This window comes from Scleropages formosus, chromosome 18 (genome assembly GCF_900964775.1).
Source record: "Scleropages formosus chromosome 18, fSclFor1.1, whole genome shotgun sequence".
NCBI lineage: Eukaryota > Metazoa > Chordata > Actinopteri > Osteoglossiformes > Osteoglossidae > Scleropages > Scleropages formosus.
In genome coordinates this window covers 15,704,761-15,731,962 of record NC_041823.1, presented here as the reverse complement: position 1 = coordinate 15,731,962, position 27,202 = coordinate 15,704,761, and the positions used below count along the sequence as shown (strand labels likewise).

The window sequence follows — 27,202 nt, the reverse complement described above, 5'->3', positions numbered from 1 at the left end:
GTTAAAAGTGCTTAGAAGATGATGGTAATGGGATTAAAAGATCAACAATAAATAATTAAATAATTTTACACAAGAGATAAAGTATTTTTATTATCAGTCACTTCCTTTCAGAATCTAACCTATGAATAAATTCAGGGACATCTGTATTAAGCTTATATCTACTGTCACTTACTGCCATAAAGTGACTTTGGATTTATGAACAAATCGAGTTTCAAAGAGACTGTTGGTACTAATGCGTTATTAATAATTACGATTAAGGCAACGAAAAGCCTATTAATTTTGAAACAATAAGGATTGAAAACAGAGTTAGAAAAATGCTCAAAAAGTGTGCTTTCCTACATGGTTGTTCTGTGTCCACTCTGAGGCAGTGGTGAAGGCAGCTTTATTCCTCCAAGAAAGGTGGTCCCAAAGAGGCAGTGAAGAAACAAGATTATATTCCCAAAAGAAGTTGAACAGTGCAAAGAACAAACAATTATAGAAATTTCAGTAAAACTACAATTTCTCATCTAATCAGTTCTCCCCCCCTCAGAAACTCCCTTGGATATTTTAAAGCATTTTTGTCATTTGTTTCATTTGCCTCATGTGTCACTTAAACACTGGAAATTTCTGTGACATACTGCTAATTAGGAACCATCTCATCAGACTGGAACACAAAAAAGAAACAGAAAGAAGGAATTTTTTTGGAATAATGTCACATCTTGGTTCTTTTCTTAATCAAAACATTCTCACAAATGACATATGTTCTAGTTTGTATACTCTATTTCATATGTATACTCTATTAAGTCATCATAAACAAATTTAATGTTAATAATACTAACAGATAATTTAGCAGAAAACAAAATTCAATAAAAGAAATAATTGCATAAAACTAGGTTACTGTTTTTGCATACTTTTTTTTTTTTACAATTTTCTGTATTTCATGAGCAAAGTGTGATCCTTTTTGCATTACTAGACATTGAAGTTTTTCCTGTGCAGTAGGCCTACTCCCCTTTCACCTGGAAACAGAACAGCACACTTTTTTCATTAATTCATTAATTTATCATATGGCTAATGAAACACACACACACATTGTCTAAACCGCTTGTCCCACACAGGGTCACGGGGAGCCGGAGCCTAACCCAGCAACACAGGGCATAATGCTGGAGGGGGAGGGGACACACCCAGGATAGGACGCCAGTCTATCACAGGGCATCCCAAGCAGGACTCGAACCCCAGACCCACTGGAGAGCAGGACTCAGTGCAACCCGCTGCGCCACCACACCCCCTGGCTAATGAAACGAAGGCTTAAATTTTGAACCAATAATAGAGGCATATTGAGCAAAAATAAAAATTAAACTCCTTTTTATGCAGTACAGCTATTGAAACGTGGCTACTGTAACACCTGGACGTGACACGAACATGGACGTATTTTACTGTAACGTCTCCCTACGAGGACAATAAGCGGAAGAGGTGGATGGGACCGGAGCCGGAACACAGATGAGTGGTGGAAACAGGGCGGGAACAGGGGACCTGGACACGGACATGAAGGACTGGTGTTGACAGGACAGGGACAGAAATGCACGGAGAAGGAGACTTTGAGAAAACAGCTACATAAACAAGGACCTTTTGCTGAATCGCAGGCAAGGCAGTTGAGCGCTAACTAATATGTGCAGCCCAATAGTTACTCCTTCAGCCCTTTTACAGGGCTGTGTAGAAGTTTGGGCTCAGCTGCACTGGTGGAGTTGAGTGGAGCTGGAGCGGCATCCCTCGTCATCTTAACAATCATTGTGACGACTACATTGCACTGTCTTTGCAATTTATGAAATGATACCACAATTTATGCAATGATACTTGACAATAAAATATAACACTTAAAAACAAGAAAAGCATACAAGACAAATGCAGTATAATTGGTATTTCCTTTTTATTTTAAATCAAAAAAAAAAAAAAAAACCCAGATTTTTAGGAAACCATCCCTTTTGTCACAGATATATCTTAAAGACAAAAGCTCAAAGGAAACTCTCCATATTACAGAAAGTATTACTCCTGCTGAAAGTAATTTTTCAAGAAATCAGTAATAAACAATAATCTGAAATATAAAAGAATAGATCTGAAATCTAGACTTTTTATGATATTTTAAATATAGAACTGTAAGTCCAATGCAATGCAAATGCATTGTTCATTGACACATTAATGTAATATGTGCAGGAAGTAGGACCATTTGCTATGTAGGGGCCTGAATATTGATTTAAAGTGCAATAAAGATCTCATAATAAAGGAGTTCAGATAAAAGTGGTACAAATATCACTTAGAATAATGTAGTAGGTCACTGCTGCCTTATCAGGAGTTAAAGCATTACATGACTGGGTAGCAGGCATACAGGGCGATGCCACACTGGTCATTCTTGTTTCGTGCCATTCGAATGTACCCCTGGTCACCAAAATATTGTCCCCAGCTAAACAATAAAAGTAGAAAGATAAAGATGATAAAGAGCATTGTTAAAAACTTTGCATTTCTATTTTTCTGTTAATTTGGTGAATATGTCAGTAACAGGATCTTCCCATATCTGGTTGTTACAGTATGTACTATATTATATTATTCATACCTGTTTTTCACTAGCCAGTAGTCCACGCCATTCAGTGTGCCATAACCCACTACAAGCACACCATGATTTACCTTCTGAGTGCAGCCAGGATCATCGTAGATACCTGCAAACAACATTTTCATCATACTCATTTTAAGCACTGTACCAAAAATAAACTGTAAAAAAGCTATTATGAATCCACGAATTTGTGAATATCACGTAAAAAAGTCCCAATATTTGTGGCTGTTGTGTAGAGGACATCCTTGACTTATGAGTTTCCAACTATGACTCTCCACAAAAATAAATTCATGTACCTGTATGCAACTTGCAAATTGACCAGATTCCTGTACTGAGCAAAAACTGTGCCGTAAACCACAACATAACCTAAAGTGTTTACTTACTTTTCAGCCTGCTGCCATTGTAAGTCTAATATGGTGCAGACTCTGGTTATGGCCTACAAAACCATCAATGGATCTTCTCCCTGGTATCTACGAGACATGATCGTTCGCTATACCCCAAATAGCCTGCTACGCTCCTCCACCTCTGCCCGCTTGGTGGTTCCACACACAAAAAGTCCAAAATCAAAAATACAAAAGTTTTCGGTTCTGGCGCCAAAGTGATGGAATGACCTCCCCCTCTCACTCAGAACTGCTGAATTTCTCTCTACATTTAAGAAGGGTCTAAAAACTTACCTCTTTCACACTCACTTCCCCTATGATCCCTCAAGTGAATGTTAACAGGGAACTGCTTATGCTTAATCACTTTGTCATTATAGCTGTTGAATAACGGATAATCCATCTGCAGCTACTCGTGTGATGTAAACGTTTGTTACAATTTTGTGATTAGAAATCGTCAATTAATGGATAAACCTTTATGCAGCTACTCGTGATGAACATTGGTTCATATGGTAAAATGTAAGAAACTAACTGATTTAGAATCACATATCTGCATCTAAGTCTCTCTTTCTGTTGATGTAATGTACTCATATATTTCTGTGAGATGTACGTCGCTTTGGAAAAAAGCGTTTGCTAAATGAATAAATTTAAATCTGAATGTACTGTATTTTGGGAATAAAATACTTCAATGTTAGCCTTCTCACGCAATTCATATTTTAGGATTTAGAAATACAAGGTTTGGGGTATACCCTGGGATGCACCGGTGTCCTGTCCAGGGTATTCCCCTCCTTGCTGAATAGTGCTGCTGTATCAGTACCTTTGGACTGTTTGGCATTGGGTTCCAATCCAGCCATGTGGAGTCTGCATGTTCCCCCTGTGTTAGTGTGGATTTCCTCCCACAGTATACAGATGTGTTTCAGATTAATTAGCGATTCGTGATTCTAAAGTGTAAGAAGGTGCGTAGGAACCCAGCAGAGGACTGGTCTACCCTCACAAAGCCAGTGCCTTGTGCTTCTAGGATAGGCTCTGAACTGGGTTGACTTAGATGAGCGGTTAACTTGATTTCAGTTAGTGAGTAAAGTAAAAGTTTTCACTTTCATAAATGAATGCTGAATTAGATTTAGATTTTCAGTTAGACTCAGAAAACAAGTTTAATGAAAAGAATACTTAGCATACCACTGCGGTAGAAGGCAAATTTTGGCTGGGTGGCATCAATGGCCACAGAAATGGGTCCAATGGTGGCCACTGCCTCTTTTAGTGCCTCTTCATCACCCTCAGACACAAAGTGATAACTGGTGCAGTTAGCAGCACGGTTGGCTGCATTATACTTGCACTGATCATCCTTAAAGGTGAAAAAGGAGATGGTGAACCTCAAAATCTGTGGTCATTAACACTTTGGTCACTGGAAAATCATAGAAAATTTCATTAACTTTTAATATATTTCAAAACATTGGTACTAACTTACATGTCCTGTGTAAGGGTAGGAGGCATCAGAGTCGATACCTTTGTTGTCAATGACATAGTGGAAAGCCCGAGTCATGAACCCTCCATGACAGCCTTTGTTGCCATATTTGGAGGAACAGTCAACCAGGTTTTGTGGACTTAGGTCAACCAGTTTCCCCTGGGTTTTCATCAGCTGCCCCTCCAAGGCCCCTGCAGCGCTAAAAGCCCAGCAAGATCCACATGCCCCCTGCAAAACAACCATTGTCTTTCTTTAATCTTTATTTAATACATTTTTACTAAGTCCAGCTGCACAGTAACACAGTTATTCAATCCAATCACAGTTAATATAATCCAATTATATTGCATTTTCTATGGGTAATTTTTTACATTGAAAAGTATTCACAATATATTTCTCTAAACGTGATTAGTATTATGTGCTTAATTAATTTTCTGTGTAGGTACAAGTTTATTGTACCATATCCCGCCATTTTTTTATGTAGTGACAGGGTTAGACATAGTTTTTCGCTCTACCTGGAGTGTTGGCAGAGTGATTTAAACAAATGGACACACACAATTAGAATCACAGGTTCTCGTAAAACACATGTTATTCGATAGAGGGAAGAATGTGCGGTGCATGGTAGCTACAAAAGAACTGAACATGTTCAGATAGTAATTAATAAGTAATTAATGAAGGGAAATTGCCTTGTTATATTGTGTTATTATAACTAAGGTTAACCACTGAAGTAATTTATTCAATTTTAACGGTATTTGGTGAACTTTTTTGGTGTCATTATTGGGCCCCAGAAATGCATAAAAAATTTACTGTTGAATCTAATACTAATTAGGCCTTCAAATGACAAAGGTTTTTTCAGGAATGTATTAACGTTTGTAAGGCAAGGTGAAGACTGTATTTGGTTTTAGAAAACAATAATGATAATAACAATGCTCCACAGATTGAGTGGCTGGCTGCCTAGTTGGTTTTCCACTCTTTTTGGATGGACTGATATTGCTTCTGATTTTTTAACATAAAAAGATGGAAACAACTGTCTGGGTTAGGGAATGGAGGGTCATGAAGAGAGGTGAGGCAGATATGTATAACTGCAGGAAAAATTCTTCTTGTATGTACTCTCACACACACACACACAGTCTGAAACCGCTTGTCCCAAGCAGGGTTGCTGAGAGCCGGAGCCTAGCCTGGCAATGCAGGGCGCAAGGCCGAAGGGGGAGGGAACACACCCAGGACAGGATGCCAGCCTGTCGCAAGGCACCCCAAGTGGGACTCGAACCCCAGACCCGCCAGAGAGCGGCCAAACCCGCTGCACCATTGTTCCCCGTGCCCCTTGCCCCTTGCATGTACTTAGGAGGAGTTATTTTGTACCTGATTCTTCACAGCAGTAACATAACCCTTTTCTCTCCAGTCAATGGAATCTGGAAGAGCAGCTCCAGAGGATCCCACAAATGCAGATGATTTCCTTTGGAGATCTGAGGGTACATGGATCCCAGTCAGGGTTGCTATAATCTCTTCTGAGGTCTGAAGAAAATGAGGAAATAAGAAGGAAAGAGCTTAACATGATGCACATCAGAATAAAAGATGAGACACAGACATGGGAAAGTTATTGGATATGTTTAATTTACAAGGCAAATTATTGTTTAAATTCTAAAAATATAGACAACTGTTACACAGATAGTATTTGGGAAAAACATACAAGCACGCTGTTCTACTAATCATTCTGAACCGGATATTTTGCAGAAGCACACAACATATACTACCCAGTGCTTACCATGTCTCCCAGGTGGTTCATGCTCAGATCATATGTGTGCATCCCCATGGATGCCTCCAAATTGTGAAGTGCAATCAGCCGGAGGTTCTTCTCCCAAATCTGCCGTCGTAGCAGGTCATCCGCCTGTGTCCCAACAGAGCATAATATAAGCTCAACAATATAAGCCAAACACAGAAAATTTCCACAAATTTAGTGTTTTCACTACCACTTCTAGGCCCTCTATTTAATCTATATTTTGAATCATGTAGCAATAAAACCTCTTCAGATATAAGTTAGATTTTGTCTACACAGACAATGTCAAATATGTGAGTTTCTACCTGGTCCTGATAGGATTTGTCATGTTTGCTCTTCCACATCTGCCAGTGCAGGTCCAGGTCTGAACTTATTAGGGCTGCTGCTGGTCCAAACACCGCAGCACAGAACAGGCTCCACAACATCATGCTGAAAATTAAACCTAAACACTGACGTTCTGCAGAGAAGAAGAGACCAGAGCACTTTAATAATATTTTCAAAGATGTTTTTTTTTTTACATATTTAGACTTTTCTAGTTCTGCATAAGAGCCAGCTAATGCTGAGAGCCATAAAACCAAGATAATACCAATTTTTGGCACATAGTCCAAAGGTTTTACTTAGCCCGTCCCATCATGGGTGTGTCCCCTCCCCCTTCAGCCACGACCCCACTTTGGACAAGTGGTTTCAACCACTGTGTGGGTGTGTGTTTAACCCCTTGTCCATGACTGAAGAATGCACACACACACACATTTTCTGAACCGCTTGTCCCATACGGGGTCGCGGGGAACCGGAGCCTACCCGGCAACACAGGGCATAGGGCCGAAGGGAGAGGAGACACACCCAGGATGGGACGCCAGTCCGTCGCAAAGCACCCCAAGCGGGACTTGAACCCCAGACCCACCAGAGAGCAGGACTGTGGTCCAACCCACTGCACCACCGCACCCCCCACTTTACTGAGGAATGCTGATCATGAATTGATAACTGCAGAAAACCAAATGATTAATGGCCAGTGATACAGCTCAAACAATTCATAACTTAATGTTAAATGTTTGACAAAATTAATAAAGTGGGTCTCAACCCTACAGTACTAACTGGACAGAAAATGTGTATATGTTATTGACAAGCAAGGAACAATACAGAGAAGCTACTTTTCATAACTCAACTTCACTCATTTTCCCCAGTTTGGAACAATGTCTACATGAACATTATTTTTAAACTTTGGATTTGATTTTGAAATATACTGTACATATGTCATATTTATGTATATAGGCTGCTGTGAGCACAATATTGCTGCCCAGTGACTGAAAAACCATAGTAACAAGAACCAACAACTAACCTGTTCTCTTACTGATGTATTAAACGCATATAGTACTGGCCTGCAAAATACTATGTATAGTATTTTCTTCAAGAGAGACTTTTAAGAATAAAAATTTTAAGAGAAATCTAACAACGCTACTTTTGTAACTCTGGGTTTAAACTTGAAATGTGTCCTCGTGCAGGTCTAGCAATTTTTGCTTAAATCTTAGGTACTGTTTCAGATATCTTTTTTATTTTTGGTGTTCCTGTCCAAAATTGGGCAACAAATTGCAACCGACTAACCAACTAAAGCAATAACACCTTAATTCTTAGTCATTATTATTAGACCTATTTCACCTCAGACGGTACAACTTCTTTGTGTATGTATGTGAGTGTATGAACTCCTGAGTTTGGTATCTACTGCTCTTTTGCAGGGGGGTGCAGTGGAGCAGCAGGCTTGACTGGAGCTTGCTCTCTGGCAAGTCTGGGGTTCAAGTCCCACCTTGGGTGCCCTGCAGTGGACTGGCATCCCTTCTTGGGTGTGTCCCCCCAGCCCCACGCCCTGTGCTGCTGGGCTAGGCTCTGGCTCATAGTGACCTCGCTTGGGACAAGTGGTTCTAGACAGTGTGGCTACTCTTTATTTTACATATTCTAAGCCAATGGCTGGTCAGGTCTGAGCAGACGCACTACAGATGTAGAAAATTTCAGTAAAACCTGTAAAAGCCAATGAAAACTGATTATCACAAAATGTATGTGTTCACATCCCTACAGTGAGGGATGTCAGAAGAAAGAAACCATATTAACTAAAAATAAAGGTTGTATACACACACACAGTCTGAAGGTGCTTGTCCCAAGCAGGGTTGTAGCAAGCCAGAGCACAACCTGGCGACACAGAGCGCAAGGCCGGAGGGGGAGGGGACACACCCGGGACGGGACGCCAGTCCATCACAAGGCACCCCAAGCGGGACTCGAACCCCAGACCCCCCCAGAGAGCAGGACCTGGTGAAGTCCTCTGCACCACTGCACCCTCGACAAAGGTCGTAAATGAGCCAAAATTGACTGGACCACAAGAGATGGTTAAACTGAGGCAAATCCACAGGTGTTACACAAAAGGCCACAAAATGTGCGACTTATGCTTGAAGCAATAACGCAGAGCGCTGTGTCCTATGGCAGAGGGGGTCCAGTGAATCTTTTCAGCGTGACCATCGGGGAGTCCCTGACCGATCCAGCGGAAAGAGACTGCCAATGCTTTTGCTCACACCTGTTCTTTGCAGTAGGATTCCATTCTACCAAAACTGTGCATTGATGAGGATAACTAAAAGTTTAAATAGTATGTCCTTCAGGCTTAGGTGATCTAGCACCATTGAATGTTAGAAAGCCGTAACTGAGTAACCACTGCTGGCCAACACTTAAATCCTGAAAGTGAACACACAGCAGCGCTACTATTTCAGAGACAAAAAATGTATAAAACTAAGTAAAACGTAAAGAATAACTTTGTCTAATTCCAAAGCAGGCTGTTCTCAGTTCTCGCTCCCACACCTTCTTCCAGTAACAGATGACTCTGTCCCTTTGATTGGTCCGCCACCATACGGCATACTTCCTATTTTCTGTCCCATGATTCTAAACTGATTTACCGGCAAGAGCGTGTGCAATAAATAGTCACGGTCATCGTCCGTCCGGATTCATTTCTATAGAAATCCGTTGAGGGCAGCGGGAAGAAGATCGTGCTGCTGTACTCGTGATCCGCCTGGCCTGGAACCTGGAACCCCTGTGTGTGTGTGTTGGAGGTTCTATTCAGTCACTGTGCTCTCATGTTGGTGAAGTATCGATCACATGACGTTTGTACGTGATGTGTTCTGATGAAGCACGTATGTAAATAAATGTTCTTCTCTTCCGGTTTAAGAAAACCGATCGTGTGAGCGTGTGTACTTCGACTCGGAGCATTTCGGACTTGCGGTACCGCAACCTGCAGCACAGCGCCGCAGTTCAGCCGAGCAGTACCGGCGTGCACTCACTCACTCACTCACTCACTGTCCGTCCCACCGGATCATCATGTCCCCAAACTAACTACCCTGCTTAAAGCACACAGCTAAATGGGAGGAGCATAGCAAGTTTGCCTTGTGGCCATCCATTGCGCACGACTTCTCGGACAGAGGTCTCTTGCTTGAGTCCGAAGTCACTCGACAAGTCTTAAGAATAAAAATCAAATGGCATGATTAGCCAAGGCGAAAGGCTTTCTTCTCTTTGCAGACATTCTCATTCATTCATTGTCACAACTCCGGCAGAAATAATGTTTGTACACTCAGCACGTGCTTTCATTAAGTTCACGACATTCATTGCTGTACTTTTTGTTTTTTTTTTTTTATTTTTTATTTTTATTTTTTGAAGGGACCGGATATTTCGTTTGTACGATGATGAGCACAATCAATGCGAGCATTTTCGATGAAGGCTGAAACAGAAGCACCCCGAGCTGCAGAACGAACTGTTGAAATTACACCGCACCCAACGACGTTAATTCCGTTCTCGGTTCTGTTTCTCAAATTAGCCTTTTTTGTTTAACAGTAGGCTACAGGCTTCCTCCGACACGGGTGAACAGCGTTCCTACGAGGGACACGACACACAAGCGACGATCCGTTATTAAGCGCCACTCCACTCAATCTGCTCATTTTATTATACGAACATCGCGGTATTTATTTAAACAAGGCAGGCAAAAAGAAAGTATAAACTCTGAGGCAGCCATGTTAAAAACCCCTGCTGATAATAAAACAGGCCTTTACGACTTGTACAACATGAATAAATAAAAGAGGAGTGCTGAAAGGCAAGGGAATGCCAGCTCAAGCAGAGGTTGTTCTTACCTGTGTATGAACAGGTGAGGTGTGTGCAGCACTGACAGCGCTCTCGGGTTGTGTGAACACGTCTCAGTCTCAGAAAGCCGAAACACGGGTGTGTGGTGTCACTCTAACTTCCTACATGTTGTTCGCTTTTCAACGACCTCCTTTCTCTTTCACTTCCTTTGCTGTTCGAAGAAGCTGCCAGTGTGATCGAGCACCAGCGCTTTGTGCTGCGCCCTACATGTACTGGCCATTCTGACCATGGTACTGTACAGTACGGTGCTGACTGATGACAGCATGTACTGTAAAAATACAGTACATATTCCTCATGGGAGCAATTACATGATTTTTTTCAGTCTGACAACTTTCTTGTCAAGTCTGTGTTAACCACTGACTGCGATAGCTGCTGATGACTGCGATAACTACCATGGTGTCCAGTGCTACTGTACTGCGTTGTGTGATAAAACTCTATGCTATGCATTTCTTACTTTCATGTCCTGTTTTTTTTTTGGAATAATTATTCAAAGGACTCACATTGCTCACATTGTCCAGCGTCTCAGACTTGTTGTCCTGTACATGATTCCGGTCCATAACTGTGCACTTACACACCAAGGCCATCGTTGCGCAGTAATTTCAATGCTGGATGAACAAATGTTTCAAACCTTTATTTTGTTTTTTAAATCACATTTCTGATGTACAGTACTGAGTTTTATAGTTCATTTCCACATGCTTAAAAATACAGTACATTTGTAAAAATCCAAAAACTGTACATTCATATGAAAGTGCATCAATAAAGTATTAAGAGTATCAGCATAATTTATGCTGGAGCATCTCACCTAATAGTAGCTCCCCATGGGTACATCTAACCATTCCCATGCACATTCAGTTACATTATAGGGTAGCAGCCATATAAGGCAATCCCACACTGGTTATTCTTGTTCCGTGCCATTCGAATGTACCCCTGGTCACCAAAACCTGTCCCCCAACTGAAAGAAATGTGATATAAAACATGGCAGTTAAGCAGTTATAGGTACAAGAAACACTTGAGCAAAACAGAAATCAATTTATGAACAAGTAATGAAACCTATGATGGAGCCTATTAAAAACAGGGAAATGGTGGGAAAAGTCCACTATAGATCATTTCAATGGGAGATATGATAGAAAACAATTATTCAGTAACTGGCCCTCTGAAGAAGACTTACTTAATCTAGGCTTCCTGTATGTATGTGTGCAATAACAAAACTGACTGTGAAAGATCTCACAATCTTCTGCACGCAGCGGAAACAGCATGCATGAGTGTCACGTACAACTAAATCAGAATTTTACCCACTAACCACAGGCATGTCAGCATGTGAGAGTTGTGTCTCAGGCAGCCTCCTCTTTGTGAGAATGGTACTGTACATCCTAATATAGAGGGGGCTTAAAACTATTTTCTTCCCTGCAGGTCAACTTTAAATCAACAGGTCTGGAAACTACAATGAGTATTGTTAGATGTGGAAAACAGGGAAATTTTCAACCCTGAATCATGTGTACTATAACCTTTCATTTTGACAAGGGAATTTCAAGTAGAAACTAAAACAGTGGACAATTCTCTAGAGATGCATGTAATTTTCAAAAATTAAAGTAAACCTTTGGCATTGTTGAATCACAGAACTTATTAAAAAAACAGACAGATAAAGAGGAGCTTTACAGTGTTTAAGAAAAGAAGACATAAATAAAAAATGTGAACCCCAGGCCCCTTCCTTTATAAAATGTCACACTTCACAGAAAAAAAATATTAAGATGTTATAATGTAGCTCTACAAAGTTTACTGACTTAATGTGGTTATTTCAAATAAATGACTTCATTTTTTATAAGACTTTGCTGATTTTACAGGCTATAAATATTCCATGTTCTCCATACCTGTTCTTCACTAGCCAGTAGTCCACACCATTCATTGTGCCATAACCCACTACAAGCACTCCATGGTTTACTGACTGGCTGCATGAGGGATCATCATATACACCTGCAAACAATTTTTAAAACCAGACATAAGCAAATTTTATCATTTATTCATTCTATGATTTAAAAAAAATTTAAACAACCTTTTTAAAAGTAAACAGTGTTTCTTCCTATTATCCACAAGCACATCGAAGATAACTGCTTTGTTCATATCTGGGAAGTTTCCTCCACATACCAGTATGGTAGAACACAAATGTGGGTTGGGTGGCATCAATGGCAACAGAAATGGGTCCAATGGTGGCCACCGCGTATTTCAGTGCGTCTTCATTACCCTGGGCCACTAAACCATAACTAGAGCAGTTAGCAGCACGGAGGGCAGGGTTATACATGCACTGCCCATTCTGAAAGTGAAATGGAAGATGGTATGGAGCAACTCTGTCACACAACTGGACACATTAGTAATAAAATGCATGTCTAATTATTAAAAACTAATTTTTAACTTTTTATATACTTAAAAATATCAGCCCTAATGAACTGACCTGTCCTGTGTAAGGGTAGGAGATATCAGAGTCAATGCCTTGGTTGTCGATGACATACTGGAAAGCCTGAGTCATGAACCCTCCACTGCAACCTTTGTTGCCATATTTAGAGGAACAGTCAACCAGGTTCTGAGCGCTTAGGGAAACCAGTGTCCCATGAGTCTTCTTGAGCTGTCCCTCCAGTGCACCCACTGCACTAAAAGCCCAGCAAGACCCACATGATCCCTGTACAAAATATTAAGTACATGGATTTCTGTACACTTATTTGGTTCAGTGGTCTCTTCAAATCATTCACTCTTAAGAATCAAAGATGCATCTATATTACAACAAGAAAAAAGTCACTGAAGACCAAAAGGAAAGAACAGATACTAAGCAGTTTGAGAATTGTAGACTTTGTTGAGCTGCATTCTTTTAGCAGTTTACTGTTGACACATTCATCAAAGTTGACAGTCAAACATCATTACTGTAGTTTCAACTTAAACTGCAACCATGATGATACGTATTATTTTATGCAGAAAATGTAAAATCCCTTTTATCTGAGTAGAACTGCTTGCATTTCCCAACCTGATTCTTCACATCAGTCACATAGCCTTGCTGTCTCCAGTCAACAGAATCTGGAAGAACAGCTCCAGAAGATCCCGCAAATTCAGATGAGTCCCTGTGCAGATCTAGAGGTACACGAGTTTGAGCCAGGGATGCTAAAATCTCTTCCGGAGTCTAAAAAGAGGTGATAAGTTTAAGTTGAAACACCTTAAAAATGTGTAAAAATGAGAAAGGAACATGCCATACATTAAAAAAAAAAACATTTATACAATGTAACTGCTAAGGTAGATTTTGAAGGCTCAGGTTCAAGTATGCAATGTAAAGGTAGACAATGAGGACATCTAAACTGTCTGCAGTGGTGGTTGCTCACAAGCACACAACACAGCAAGAACTCACCAAGTCTCCAAGGTGGTTCATGGCAAGAACAAATGTGTGCATCCCCATGGAGGCCTCCAAGTTGTGCAGAGTGATCACCTGGAGGTTCTTCTCCCAAATCTGCCGTCGTTTCAGCTCATCAACCTGTTTCAAACGGGAGCGTAGCTTTTATACCTTGCAAATACAAACCACGGTAGGACAGCGTTCCCAGCTAAATGTCCAGAATTCAGTCCTCTTGATGAGTCCAATCAAAAATTAATACGCTTACCGAAACGACTCAGTTTGGTTCACATTCAGACACTTTTACCTGGTCCTGGTAAGACTTGTTGTGTTTGCCCTTCCACATGTGCCAGTGCTGGTCCAGGTCTGCGCTGAGCAGGGCACCCGCTGCTCCAAAAAGCAGTGCAAAGAACAGGCTCCACAACATCATGCTGGAACTTAAACCTTAACCTCGTGCTCTGGGGGGATGGAGGGGACACACACACAATATTTCACATTTTTAGTCCTCTTTGTCTATCCTATGTTCTAGTTTTGGTTTCATTGCAATGTCATGAGAAAGTAATTTCCTGTGTTGTTCCCAACTAAATGCCTCTACTATTTTACACTCCTAAGAGAATACACCTGATTAATATTATATCATTGTAGTCAATAAGTGTACAGTGTGTGAAGAAACGGTGGTAGAAGAGTGAGGAACCCTTTTCCAAAACATTATTGTCAGTAACAGATTAAATCTCTCCCTTCCCTTCATTTTCATCAACTCTTCTCTGCATTACAGCACATGAACATAAATGATGTTGTAAACTTGGACATGTTCAGCGGAGTTTTAATAAAAACGAAAGTATAGCCAGAAAGTGAGACGATTTGAGAGTAAACGGGGCGACGACCGCGGGTAAACAACACAGATGTGAAAACAAATGTTTTCTTTAGGAATTCTTTTGCTACTGCTTTTTTAATAGAGGAATCGGATCGCAGGGGGGGGGAAATCAGAATAACGTATTGTGTGAAAAGAGGAAGAGCTACTGTGTGAGTTTTCAATCATCGGGGAGCATGATGATCATGTTCTTTTCGACACGAAATGCCCCATTGCTACAGAAAGTGGAACAGCTGCACAACAAAGGGAGAAAAGTTGTACAGGAGACAGTAAGTAAGTACTACAGTAACAGTAGGCTACTGTAGTACTTACTGTCTCTCTTGTACAACTTTTCCCTAACATTTTTTTTTTTAATATATATAGAGGGTGAGAAAATTGAGTAAGAGAATACAGGTCAAGACCTTGTTTGTGGTTGTTGATTTTTACAGTTGAAACAAAACAGGTCTCTATTTCCGCAGCCACGGCGGGCTTCTCTCTCTCTCGAAACCACACGAGACGAGGAGGAGGAAGTTGAGCGCAGAACCAAAACTAAAAACACCGTGTGTACATCATCGGTACGGCAGGAGAACTTTAGAAAAATGGAGAGAAGTGACTGAGCTGAGGCTAGTGTTTCATTTCCCCAGGAGTATCTCGAGTGTGGCGCTCACCTGTATGTGTGTGTGCGTGCGCGCGCTCACCCCGCCGCTCCCGCTCCTGCTCGCGCTCAGCCTCCTCCTGCTGCACGTTCTCGGCTCGCGCGCGGCGCTCAGGCTCAGGTGGTGCCTCCGCCCGCAACACCTCGCTTATAGTGTGCATGTATGTATGCGCCCCGTCATGTGACTCTGCCTATTTCTGGCTCGCTTTCCACTTGGTTTTTATTCTTATTTCCTTGCCTCCGCCTTGTGACACAAGGTAGACAAATGTCACGCGTTTCGCGAGAGTGCCGAAAGCAGGCATGCATTGCAGTACGCAGTTGGACTGCTGTTCCTGCGTTAAGGATCGATCACACTTACCTTTTTTTGAATAAGGGGTGCGCATACGGTTTATGCTTTTTCAGCATCACTGGAATGGTGAAGATTCTTCCTGTGCGATTGCAAAGGAGGACTGAAGCAGATGTAATCCATTTACATCAAAGGATTTCTATTCATTATTAATAACAGGACTGACAAGGTGACATTCAGTAGATATAAATAGGTATGGAGGATTTATATAAAATTATCCAAATTTCTCTAGTTCTCTTTTTTCCCCTAAAACTTTGTTCAATACCTTACACATGTCAGAAATCATCATGGCTTTGTCCTCAATGTAGCTCTAGATGATAATGACTTTTATTCTAATTATTGTGGGTATAAGTACTGTGACTAAGCTAAACTGGCATTGCCCTGAAGCAAAAGTCCAGCAAAGTCCTTTGGTCATGTGATAGCAGTTTGTGGCATTCTTTAAATCTTCTTCGTTGCACTTCTTGTTCCTGTTAATTGCACCCAGCAGAGGAATGTGAAGTTGAGCAATACAGGCAAATTATTTTTTAATAACTGCTGCATGTTGTAAACTGGTCAGTGTACCAGCGTACAACCTGCAAACCACCTGCAGAGAAAGTAACTCAATGTCAACAAGATGGATAAATTACAGAAAAGCAAACAAAATGATGATCTATGTACTAAAAGGTACCGGGAAAGAAACCTTTTCTCACCCGATCAAATAAGCGAGGTGTTGCGGGCGGAGGAAATTTCTGGTGTTTCAGAATGTCCTATAAAATTCCAGTGGTTGGGTCTGATGACTGTGGAGGCCTCTGTAAGCCATGGAGGGCATTTAACTTCACTGTTGGTGTCATGAAAGCAGTATTAATTTTTTCCCCCTCAATGAGTTATGAACATTGCATAGCTTGTAAAGGCTTCGAATCTACTGATTAGGAAAAAAGAGTAACCACCACAGACACTGAGTAACTGATGTAAAGCCAAAAATCACACATTGTAATAACCATTCACCCATTATTACTAACTAGTTGTATGACAAGTTGGTTACAGTTTGGAACCTATACCAGGGCCAGGATAAGATGTCAGTTCATCAGAAGGAAATAACACTCTCACGCACACTTTGTGTATTTGGATTCACAATCACCTGAGATGCATATTTTAGACTGACAAAACTGGAGTATCCAGTGGAAACTCACACGTACACAGAGAACACACACAGATTCAGATTCGGACCCACAACCCAGCAGCTATGTGGCACCAGTGCTTCCTATTGCACCACAGTCATCCTAGTAATTAATCAGCTTTTTTCTTTTTCATTCTTTTGCACTTCCTGTTACTGAAATGCAGATCATGAGTCACCTGAGACAGGGAGCTCAACCAGGCATGCATTCAGTGGATTATTCAATGACAGAAATTATTTACATGGCACACATTTGTCTTCAAAGCAACTTCCAATGAACTCTGTGGAGTGTTATCAGCCCACACACACCTTGTTCACGAAGGTGACTTACACCGTTAAATATACTACTTACACTGGGTCACTCATCCATACATCACTGGAACACACTCTTGGGACTATATGAGGAAACCCACACAGACATGGGGAGAACATGCAAACTCCACACAGACTGAGCAGGGATCAAACCCACACCTTCTCACACCATCTAGACTCTGTGAGACAGCTGCTCTACTCACTGTGCCACCCAGAATTTCCACACTGAAAACACAAACACAGCTTGTGGTGATGTAAGTCAAATGTGCATAATACACAATGGTACTGTACAACCATAGGGGGTAATGAACATACTCAATGATTTTCAGGTCATAGCTCCCCATACTATGCCGGATCCGCCACCGCACCAAATAACTGGTAACAGAAGGTCTGAAAGCCGCCTTTACTTTTCTTCAAACGTAGTATTTGAAAAATAATAAAAGTTGACTCAGATCATATTTTTTCCACTGCTCAGGGATCCTCAGAACCCCTGAAACACAACGTCACCAAGAAATGTTTAACATGCTGTATACTGTTTCTAGATGGAGGTCCTCTATTCTTTAACTTCCTTTACACTGCACAACAATATGAACCATTTCAGACTTGGCCATAATAAAGTCATGCTATTCTTCATTTGACTACAGCAAAAGTTACATTCCCAAAGTCAACCCAAGACTCATTGTGTTTAATATTATTCTAGTGACACGAGGTTCCTCTTCTGTGTGCCTCGTCACGCTTCCCATCTCGCTTGGCTGTTACGTAACATGAGAACTAGCCGGGCTGGTGATTTCTTAAAAAGCTGTGGTTTTCGTGTCATCAGAATGTAGCCCTTGTTCCCCCTCCATAACTGAGAAAAAGAAAGTTAAAACAGATACGCAGATGATCTACTTCATTTCCAAAATGATCGAGAAGTCACAGCTGAATCTATGCAAACTGAAAAATGAGTGTAGTGAGCAGAAAGCATAAGGTGTGGCATACGGGTGTTTCTTTGGCATTACTGTCAGCACGAGCATTTTTACATTCCGAGAAACGTGTGCCGGTCATTGTCTCCTTTCTGACTACATCTAGGGATTTCAACTGACTGCATTTTCTGTTCATTTAGGGTTAACGCCTCTGTGCACATTAAATTCCCGTTATCATAGCTTGCCTGTTCATTGATCCATTTCGAATTCAAAGCACACTGAGCTCAACACCGAAATGAAATGAAGTGCAGTGCTGTCACGTGCGCCGGTAACACGGACATGGACGTGCCGTTCGAGGAAGTGCTTTGCTTTCCTTGAAGGAAACCATCGCATCGGGGCCTCCTCAAAGGATTATGCTGCCTAGTACTCGACTCATTGTCAAAGAAGGAAGTGAAACAAGGAACTGTAGCGAGGATAAGATCAAAACACATCAAGTCAAGAGGTGTGCTCATATTCCACCTTGTTTACTCTCCATTCAGATGCAGAGAACAAAAAGGCTCTTTTCACATGCAGAAGGAGCCAACATTCTGTTCAATAAACATGTTTGGTGGTAGATTAAACATCGTAAGTCAGAAAAAGAAATGTAACCACCGTTTTAAAAGCTCATTATATATTTATATTCTATGTTTGCAGAAGTTTTACTGGCACGAGCAAAATGCTTCCTGGTCTGTAATTTCAGAGGGGTTTTAGAACTTGTTTAATCCTTTAACGCAAACTGTGATGGATGCTGCCGAACTGAATCGCGCTGAGCTGTGTGACTGAACCCAGAAGAAATAATCCACAACTCAACTTGAAGGACTAGGCACAAAAGGGTCTATGTTAAGTTAGCTGTGCGAGATTTTTAGATTGCTTCGGAACCCTAGGCTGTCAAAATACCACTCGTCTTTTAATCCTCTTGCATAACTTCCTGCACAGATGTGGTTTGACTTCAACTCTTCATGCTTACCTATAAAGCGCTGCTTGGCTTGTTATGTTTGCATCCTCCGAGCTGCAGTCAGCGTGTTCCTCACCTCAGTGTTTACAGTCATCTGAGTCTTATCCCTCACATGTCCCTCAAGCCCAGCTGTATTCCTCAGATGATCAGGCATCTCCTGCTACACACTTAAGGGTGAATTCTCTTGCTGGGACTGAGGGATTCTCCTTCTCCTTCTCTAAGCACCTTTAAATCCACACTTAAGACACTCATGTTTAGAACTTCCTCAAAATGACACACACGCAAGTGCTCCTTTTTCCCCTCATTTGTTGTTTTACTATCATTTTCTCTTTGTATTATTTTGCCATCGGTTTATTTATTGATTCTTTTCCTGTGGGGGAAAGGTTCAAGACCTGCTTTGCCTCTGAATATGCCAGGTCTTGTTTCTTTTGAATGATATACAGAAAATAACAAATTCAGTGAATCATATGGGCATTTTAAAGCCAGTGATCACAGGAGAATGTGTTTGACAGGGATCCTTTTGACACTTCAGTATAATGTATGGGGCAGAAATAAGGATAATACTGATATTAAGTTACATATTGGTATCCATCCTCACTCAATTTTGAAAGAGAAATTAAAAAAAATGAAACCAGTTATTCTCTAGAAAAATTACTCTGCTATAATGGTTCCGCTGCTGTAACACTGATTACACAGCAAGACGTTTCATTTGTGAACTTTGGTTTTATTTGCAGTAAATAAAATTTAAAAAGCAATTGTTTCAGTAGCACAGTGCTGAATTAAACCAAACTAATGAGACATAAACATTTCAAATCTGAGTCTTTTTTTTTCCCTCTATTGCTTTAAAGATATTTTTTATTCCCAGAAGTCTCGCTATATTCACGCTGCACAAAATTGGCAACAACAGTGTTTTCTGGCTTTTCTGTCTTTTCTGGAACTTTTTTTTTTGTCATCATTATGGGTCCCACTGCTACACCTGAGCAGTCTGACCAAGACTCAGTTCATGAAGAAATGTATTTGCTCACACGTGTTTCCTCCTTATGAGGCAGCATCAGGGAGACTTGGCATCTCATCACGCTGCCGACTTCGCTTGGCTGTTACATGACGGGAAAACTGGCAAGGCTGGCGATTCCGCAGAAGTTGCCGCGGTTTCGTGCCATCAGGATGTAGCCCTTGTTTCCCCACTGCTCACTCCAGCTGCGACAAATGGAGAACAAGTTAAATCAGACACAGAGCAGCCCGCAGGCACGTATAGCAAGTGCACGAGCCACAGCTACATCTGCAAAATTAAATGTTGTTTTCAGTACAGTGACAGCCGAGACCAGTTGAAAAATATTCTAAAACTTTAATACATTTCCAGTTATCCTTTTGGGAGATGTTTTCTTTACAATTCATGACTTGACCCAGACAGAGAATCTGTTTTTGCCACAACCCCATGGGCACAATCCTTGAAGTCCACCAGATGCATCGCATTACATCAGTTTAATTGTATCAACACACCTGGTCCCATTCGACCAGCTCCCACTCCTTCAAAAAGGCAGAAGTCACATCCTTGTTTTTCTCCCCATATTTCATCCAGAAATTTTTTTTTAAATGTATATCGTATATCTTACAGTGCAGCAGACCACTAAATCAGTGACATAACCTGTGATTTTTTGAGAGTTTGAGTGTTTTGAGTGGTGCAGCACTGGATGTTCTTGCCCAGATCGAGCTGTGTCCTGTATCCAGGTAGCGCTACCTTGAACTCACAGATGATCTCTCCTTATCCAGAGTCATCTAGATGCCCTCCCTGTAGCCTCCATAACACCTTTCAAAGCCTCTTTCCTCAGAAACCTACTTCAGTGGACACACACCTTGCACTCCAACCTTTGAGCATCACTGCTGCACCAGTTGCTTGTACTTTGCTGTCTTTCTATCATTAGCCTCTTCCCTCCAGTCTTCCTAAGCAGCTGCAAGTCCCTTTAGGATGACTTGCTGAGATGCTTCACACAGCAGGACAATGTCTAGCCTCAGGGATGTCTGTGATGGGGGCTGGAAACCATCAACTGCCAGTCTCACACCGTCATGAGGAGCCCTGCACTGACACTGGATCCCAATTCTCCTTCCACCTTTCTTCACTGTGACTTGCTTTGCTGACCAGCAGGTCCTACTATGTGCTGTTCCTGCACTGATAGACTGTGCCACCACCTTGAGCTCCTGGTCATAGCACCAGTGATAGTGGTCCTCACTCTGAACTCTTGCGCATCTGCTCCAGTTTCCCTTCACCTGGATGTGCCCTTCAGAGAACTACCCACCTGTTCTTGATGATCCAGTACTTCTTGCCCTTGTTGGTGACTCCATAGCCAACCACGAGCACTGCGTGGTTGAGGTCTTCCTTGTTGCAGTTGCGGTCATAGTACACACCTAGAGAAGGGAGCAAAGGGTGACTGGAGTCCGCAGACACCGTGCGGAACCCGTTAAGCCTCCTTACAATCTGCTCTCAGCTCGAAGCGCTGAGACACTGACGTGCTTTTCCACAGGGACGCGCTGTGTAGTGGTGCAGTGGTTAATGGAGAAAAAAACTCTAGAGTCAATGTGAAAAGAGCCTGTAACGCCTACTTAATTCTATATGGAATAACGTTAGTGAGATGGCACTGAAAGCTTTTTAGAATTTAAAGACTAAAGGAAAAGTGCGAGAGCAGAGCTGGCTAAGTGCTGCTGTGAATCTCACCGCGCTTGTAGAACTGGAAGCTGTAGAGAGTGGCGTCTATGGCCACGGACACGGGTCCCACTTTGGCCACAGCGGCATGCAGCGCCCACTCATCTCCCTCCTTGATCTCCTTGTAGCCGCGGCAGGATGTCGCCCAGCCAGCTGTGCTGTAAGCGCACTGCTGCTCCTGTGGGGTGCAGAGAGACACACAAATGCACAACACACACACACGATCATCACTTTAGGACCACTGTGAAAGGCAGTGCTGGCTGGAACTCAACTCAGCAGAAGATAGGGAATATGACAAAGTTGTGGGTAAGATCAGGTAAGATTCTGAGTGAGGTGAGATATGATATCAGGCATCATAACTCAGGACAAATTCTTAATTACTGTTTTCAGTGACGGGGGTGCGGTGGCACAGAGGGTTGGACCGAGTCCTGCTCTCTGATGGGTCTAAGGTTCAAGCCCTGCTTGGGGTGCCTTGCAATGGACTGGAGTCCCATCCTGGGTGTGTCCCCTCCCCCCCTGGCCTTGTGCCCTGTGTTGCTGGATTAGGCTCTGACTTGCCGCGACCCTGCTTGGGACAAGTAGCTTCAGCCAATGTGTGTGTGTGTGTGTGTATTTTCAGTGACATAATGGGCTGTGTTTGCATATGTAATTCTGAAAATATGAAGAATTTGAGTACATATTTCTGTTTAGGTCTAAACTGTAACATTTGTTTATTACACCTAGGGTTGCAAGGACAAGTCATGGGCTTACCTGCCCAATGTAAGGGTAGGCATCTTCAGACTCAATTCCCTGGTTCTCCTTGACGTATTCAAAGGCGTTGGTCATGTAACCACCCCCACAGCCGCTGTTCTCGCTTACACAGTCCACCAAGTTCTGGGGGCTGAGCGAAATAAGTTTCCCATGGGTCTTCATCAGCTGGCCTTCCAGGGCCCCAGCTGAGCTAAATGCCCAGCAGGAGCCACAGGATCCCTGGGTAGTGATGGACAGACCAGTGTCAGAGCTGTGTTCTCCGCTGCGGCCACCAGGTGGCGCTGTCACACTGTCACAATTGGCACTGTGTTTCATTGCGGCACCAGGGCCAGAAAAAGACCCTTGTAGAGGCGACAGTAAGGTCATCAGAGCACAGCACACCTTAAAAATAGGAGCTCTAGAAACAAAATGACGTTAAAAATTCTTAAACAATAATTTCCTAAATGTTAAATGTTACTGTTTCAAAATCTGGCCTACCATTACACATCATAACTCGGGGCAACTTTTGAACCACTCTTTTCAATGCCAAAAAATAAATGAGATTTTCAGAGCTAAAATATGAACTTTAAAAAAATCGTTGATTTTTACTAATGAGTGACAAATATAAGCGGGTGAAGAGGACAGGACAGAATTTTGGTGACAACACACTATTAACACTAATTTAATATGTCCCGACGTTAATTTGGAGTACGTGTTCTAAATCTGGACCTAAATCCTGCCCTGTTTCCAGGAAGCGCAGATGGTGTCCATGCTCAATTTAGCATTTTTAGGGCAAATTAAAGGCTTTTCACAACGACAATAATATTGCACCAGACCAAAATGGGCAATCAGTACCGAGCGCAGCAATTATCAACGTCACCAGAATAAATTACGGTGACATCATAAAATATGTATTTCACATGCAAACATTTCCTAGAAAGTATTGCCTGTATATGGTCTTAAAAGTACCCTTGTTTCGGTGCATTTTCAGGAGGTGATACAGCGAAGGTTTAGAAACTGTGGGGATTGTCAGGGCTGAGGAGGGACTAACTGAGAGCGCCTGGAGTGAAATGTGTCCTCTGTGCAACTCTGACCTGGTTCCTGACTGGGGTGACGTAGCCCAGCTTGCGGTAGTCGATGAATTTGGGCAGTCGCTTCAGGCTGCTGTCAGGGGCGAAGGTGGCGTTGCGATTCCTTACAGGAGGGACCTGCAGACCTGTCATCTTCTCTGCCACTTCCTCTGCAGTCTGAGGAGCGAGAAGTGACACGTTGAGATGCCGTGTGGGTGTAGCTGTCAACTCTCCAGGGCAGACAAAATACCGAGCCGCGATTCGACATGGGGCTGTGTTTGAGGGTGCATTTCTTCTTTTCGTGCTCCCAGCTCCAACGGTAGATGCAAGAGCTGCCTTGATGAATCCTGCTGCGATCCTACACATGCTGGTATATAGAGGCGTCTTCATGCTGTGCCGTTTACTGTTTAAAGCTCTCTCTGAAATTTGTGTGACATCTATATACACAACAGTACTTTCTTTCAAATTTGAGGATAATTTCGAATGAGGACACGAGCAATTCTACATGGCTACATGGGCAGCCCTCTGTGCTATGTGATAAGCAAGGTGATGACATCAGGCACATGACTGGACCCGGCAGGACCACATCCTTATGAGCATGTAGACATGGGACACTAATTCAGCACATACGGCACATCCAGCTGTCCTGGGTGGTGTACTGCAACATGATCCAGTAACATCAAACTTGTTGGGTCGTCATTCATTCCAAATTAAAGTCGTGATTGAAAACAAAACTAAAACAAAAAACCTGTGGTTAAGCCTAAAATATCACTTTTACGATTTCTCATCTTATGTTTTTAACCATCTTTCGAAACATAGTATGAGGCAGGCCCCGAAAACATCACACTCAGTGTTCACATTCAGTATTTGCTAGATAATTCACCCTGGGTGGATGTTAATACAGTAGGAATAAGTAAGGTGTTAGTACTACTGTTGTCGTTGTTGTTAGTGCAGTGCAATAAATGTGATGTACGCTGCCAGCATGTGCACGCAGGTCAGGTGGGTGATGGTCCTTTACCATGTCTCCCAGGTGGTTCATGCCCAGCTCGTAGGAATGCATGCCCAGCTCATACTCCCTGTTGTGGACTTCGATCAGCTGCAGGTTCTTCTCCCAGACAGCCCTCCGTAGACCCTCCTCACCCTGTCAGATGACAACCAGGTGTCTCGTTCTGTATCACCACCCTCAGGCACAACAAGTACCAAACACTACCATATTTTCTGGCTGTTTTTTTTGTCCAGAATTATTGTGTACAGAAAATCATGTGATGCTTTTGTAAGCAGAAACACTGCTAAATCATATTCGCACACACGCACCACCTGAAACCGCTTATCCCATACGGGGTCGCGGGGAACTGGAGCCTAACCCGGCAACATAGGGCATAAGGCTGGAGCGGGAGGAGACACACCCAGGACGGGATGCCAGTCCATCGCAAGGCACCCCAAGCGGGACTCGAACCCCAGACCCAGCGGAGAGTAGGACCCGCTGCCCTACCGCATCCCCCTCAAATCATATTCCCCAACAATATTTGTTCTGCGTATTGTTTTGATAGTAAGGATGACAGTATAGGCTATTATTTCAATAACATTGAATTGGTTTTGATATGTGCTCTTTTTTACCTACTGTTTAAGCCATTAGATAAAGAATAGATAATGAAAGTAAAATCACATAATTTACTTTAAAAGACAATGATGCTGAAGGTATGAAGCCTGTGGTTTAAAGCATAATAATACCCTGTTTGAATGAAGGATAATTTCCTTTTGTTCGAATGTTGTCTCTGCGCTTCCATCACCATTTATGTACAGATGCTGCTGCACACACTGTTGAAATGTATGGATGAGTGACCCAGTGTAAGTAGTGTATCTAGCAGTGTAAGTCACCACGGTGAATAAGGTGTGGGCTGATAACACTACATAGAGTTCATTGTAAGTCGCTTTAGAGTAAAGTGTCTGATAAGTGAATAAATGTAAATGTAAATGTAAAATGCATAACATGCTGAATAGAAATGGAATGAGTTAAATCTGCAAAAAGACCTACAAGGCCATTGTACTCCTTCTTGTGTGTCATCTTCCAGTTCTCCCATTCTGTGTCCAACGACAGTCCCTCAGGGGGGCAGGCCAGTGCTGAGGCCAGCAGTACCAATACACCTCCGCACAGTAGCATTCTGGAAAAAATCCATTAGAATATTTGATAAAATATGGCTTTTTAAAAAAGAAATGGGGTACAAATTCGTAACTAAACAATCTAATACCAAAACTTATAAGCTGGAAATTAGTCATCATCATGTTCAGCGAATACCATATTTAATTTCGTTCCTTCTGCATGTTGGACTTTTATGCAATACTGCAGTTGTGACGTTCTTTTCGGTTCTTAATTTGACAAATATAATTAATCAGAGGGCAAGATAATTTCTTATACATTTTAAACATTACTTACTCTTGTTTACCAAATCGTAAATCTTTCTTCAAGAAAAGCTGTGATCTTGTTGACACGTTGTTTTAATTTAAACCTGAATATTTCATTACTGTTAATTACCTGAAACTGTTTTTTTCATTAATCCAGTGTTTAGTACTGAGAGAAAAGGGCTTTGTATAAAGCTCTGTTTTTCCACTACCATACAATTCCTTGTTACATTTTTGGACCATAATTGCAATAAAACAACATCTCTTGTCAATGCAAGAACAAGAAAAAAATGTTTTTCAATCCTTTGAAAAAATATATTTATAGTATTCCGTTTTGGAAGTCCTACATGCTTCCAGTTTTTGCACTGAATGTTTTCCAGCCTTGTGTTCCGAGATTTGGCACTGAGACTTTCTTCTCACAAAGCACCAAAGAAGAAGACCTGTACTGAACTGATGCAAACTGAAACATTAAATAAATGTTAAGAAATGTTCTTAGTTAATACTGACACGGTAAGGATGTTTAACATTGCATTGTTGTGACGTATCCTCTCTCATATCGTCTGGAATTGAGGCAAGTGCCTTGCAAACTGCAGAAAAATGTTGAAAAGTCCTACCTTATTTTCAGTCGGTGCGGAAGGCTCGGAGAAAAGTGTTCAAGAAGGAGTTTGCCTCTGAATGTGGGTCAGCGGGATACCTCCTTATATATGGAGCAGTTTTGAGGAAGTCTACCAAGAACCTGGGGGCTGGAAAATATTTTAGGGAAGCAGCTCTCCATATGGAGTCAGTTAAGTTACTTAACCCAAAGAGCAGATTCAACATCCTTTGATGACATCATAGTGTTCATACATTCTCCTGGGATTAATTACCCCTTGTGCAGAAAGCAAAACAACAGCACTGTTAGCATAACAGAAATGATCAAAGTGTTTTATTATGAAATACCTTGAATCAGCTGAATATTGGAGCCATTCAGCAGAAGGGCCTTTGGTTAAGACCCTATTAAAACCTTGTCATAAATTCAGGCTTTTATCTGCATTATGCTCTGAACAAAAGTTGGACGTGCGGTTTTTTCGAGCATGTATTTTCATTCAATGCAAAATATAGCAGATTCAATACCGTATACCATTGTGTTCGGTTTAAAACAATTGAATTCGGTTTTGAAAATGACAAGGAAACATGCTCTAAAATGGGAATAGTCCATTTCTTCGGCGATGAGCCGAAGCCCAAAAGATGCTGAGATCCTAGATATCAAATAGATTGGAAAATATTCCCCTTATTCAGAACCCAGGGTCCTGTCAGTCCTAAAACAAAAGTACGCCATTCAGTCCTTTAACCTAAAGTTCATACATAACTGGTCCCGGAGCGGCTTTACATTAT

The 27,202-nt window shown here is 41.8% G+C and overlaps 3 protein-coding genes across 5 annotated transcripts; all 3 read right to left on the bottom strand.

Moving 5' to 3' along the window:
- Positions 1 to 1,935: 1,935 nt before the first annotated feature.
- Positions 1,936 to 10,511, bottom strand: LOC108941910 (cathepsin S-like). The gene is made up of 8 exons (XM_018764826.2): positions 10,346 to 10,511; positions 6,500 to 6,651; positions 6,183 to 6,305; positions 5,780 to 5,932; positions 4,424 to 4,648; positions 4,135 to 4,300; positions 2,585 to 2,687; positions 1,936 to 2,434 (listed from the first exon to the last, which is right to left on the bottom strand). Exons 2-8 carry the CDS (start codon positions 6,620 to 6,622, stop codon positions 2,335 to 2,337), a joined length of 993 nt encoding a protein of 330 aa, XP_018620342.2. The 5' UTR covers positions 6,623 to 6,651; positions 10,346 to 10,511; the 3' UTR covers positions 1,936 to 2,334.
- A 376-nt stretch (positions 10,512 to 10,887) lies between these two features.
- On the bottom strand, positions 10,888 to 15,474 carry LOC108941877 (cathepsin S-like). Of its 3 annotated transcripts, XR_003797120.1 has the most exons (9): positions 15,238 to 15,474; positions 14,027 to 14,177; positions 13,741 to 13,863; positions 13,366 to 13,518; positions 12,802 to 13,026; positions 12,498 to 12,663; positions 12,224 to 12,326; positions 11,158 to 11,307; positions 10,888 to 10,960 (listed from the first exon to the last, which is right to left on the bottom strand). XR_003797120.1 is itself a non-coding variant. In XM_029245985.1 (8 exons), the coding sequence occupies exons 2-8, from the start codon at positions 14,147 to 14,149 to the stop codon at positions 11,208 to 11,210; spliced, it is 993 nt and encodes a 330-aa protein (XP_029101818.1). In that variant the 5' UTR covers positions 14,150 to 14,177; positions 15,238 to 15,474; the 3' UTR covers positions 11,077 to 11,207. The 3 variants fall into 3 exon arrangements, 2 of the variants coding, with proteins under 2 accessions (XP_029101818.1, XP_029101819.1); XM_029245985.1 differs by lacking the exon at positions 10,888 to 10,960 and having other exon boundaries at positions 11,077 to 11,307; XM_029245986.1 differs by lacking the exon at positions 10,888 to 10,960 and having other exon boundaries at positions 11,077 to 11,307; positions 15,268 to 15,474.
- Positions 15,475 to 20,028: 4,554 nt separating this feature from the next.
- Positions 20,029 to 26,510, bottom strand: ctsk (cathepsin K). Its single transcript, XM_018764773.2, has 8 exons — positions 26,443 to 26,510; positions 25,464 to 25,590; positions 24,447 to 24,569; positions 23,453 to 23,605; positions 22,380 to 22,598; positions 21,642 to 21,807; positions 21,226 to 21,334; positions 20,029 to 20,128 (listed from the first exon to the last, which is right to left on the bottom strand). Exons 2-8 carry the CDS (start codon positions 25,587 to 25,589, stop codon positions 20,029 to 20,031), a joined length of 996 nt encoding a protein of 331 aa, XP_018620289.2. The 5' UTR covers position 25,590; positions 26,443 to 26,510.
- Positions 26,511 to 27,202: the final 692 nt, after the last annotated feature.

What these genes read in the sequence shown, in the direction of transcription:
- LOC108941910 (XM_018764826.2), bottom strand. Translation starts at nt 6,622, where the DNA reads ATGATGTTGTGGAGCCTGTTCTGTGCTGCGGTGTTTGGACCAGCAGCA. An exon ending in TGAACCACCTGGGAGACATG is followed by an intron (nt 5,933 to 6,182) that starts GTAAGCACTGGG and finishes CATTTTCTTCAG; the next exon opens with ACCTCAGAAGAGATTATAGC. An exon ending in CCTACCCTTACACAGGACAT is followed by an intron (nt 4,301 to 4,423) that starts GTAAGTTAGTAC and finishes TTCACCTTTAAG; the next exon opens with GATGATCAGTGCAAGTATAA.
- LOC108941877 (XM_029245985.1), bottom strand. Translation starts at nt 14,149, where the DNA reads ATGATGTTGTGGAGCCTGTTCTTTGCACTGCTTTTTGGAGCAGCGGGT. An exon ending in TGAACCACCTTGGAGACTTG is followed by an intron (nt 13,519 to 13,740) that starts GTGAGTTCTTGC and finishes ACCTCTTTTTAG; the next exon opens with ACTCCGGAAGAGATTTTAGC. An exon ending in ATTTGTGTTCTACCATACTG is followed by an intron (nt 12,327 to 12,497) that starts GTATGTGGAGGA and finishes AATTGTTTGCAG; the next exon opens with GTGTATATGATGATCCCTCA.
- ctsk (XM_018764773.2), bottom strand. Translation starts at nt 25,589, where the DNA reads ATGCTACTGTGCGGAGGTGTATTGGTACTGCTGGCCTCAGCACTGGCC. An exon ending in TCACCCCAGTCAGGAACCAG is followed by an intron (nt 22,599 to 23,452) that starts GTCAGAGTTGCA and finishes ATCACTACCCAG; the next exon opens with GGATCCTGTGGCTCCTGCTG. An exon ending in CCTACCCTTACATTGGGCAG is followed by an intron (nt 21,808 to 22,379) that starts GTAAGCCCATGA and finishes TGCACCCCACAG; the next exon opens with GAGCAGCAGTGCGCTTACAG.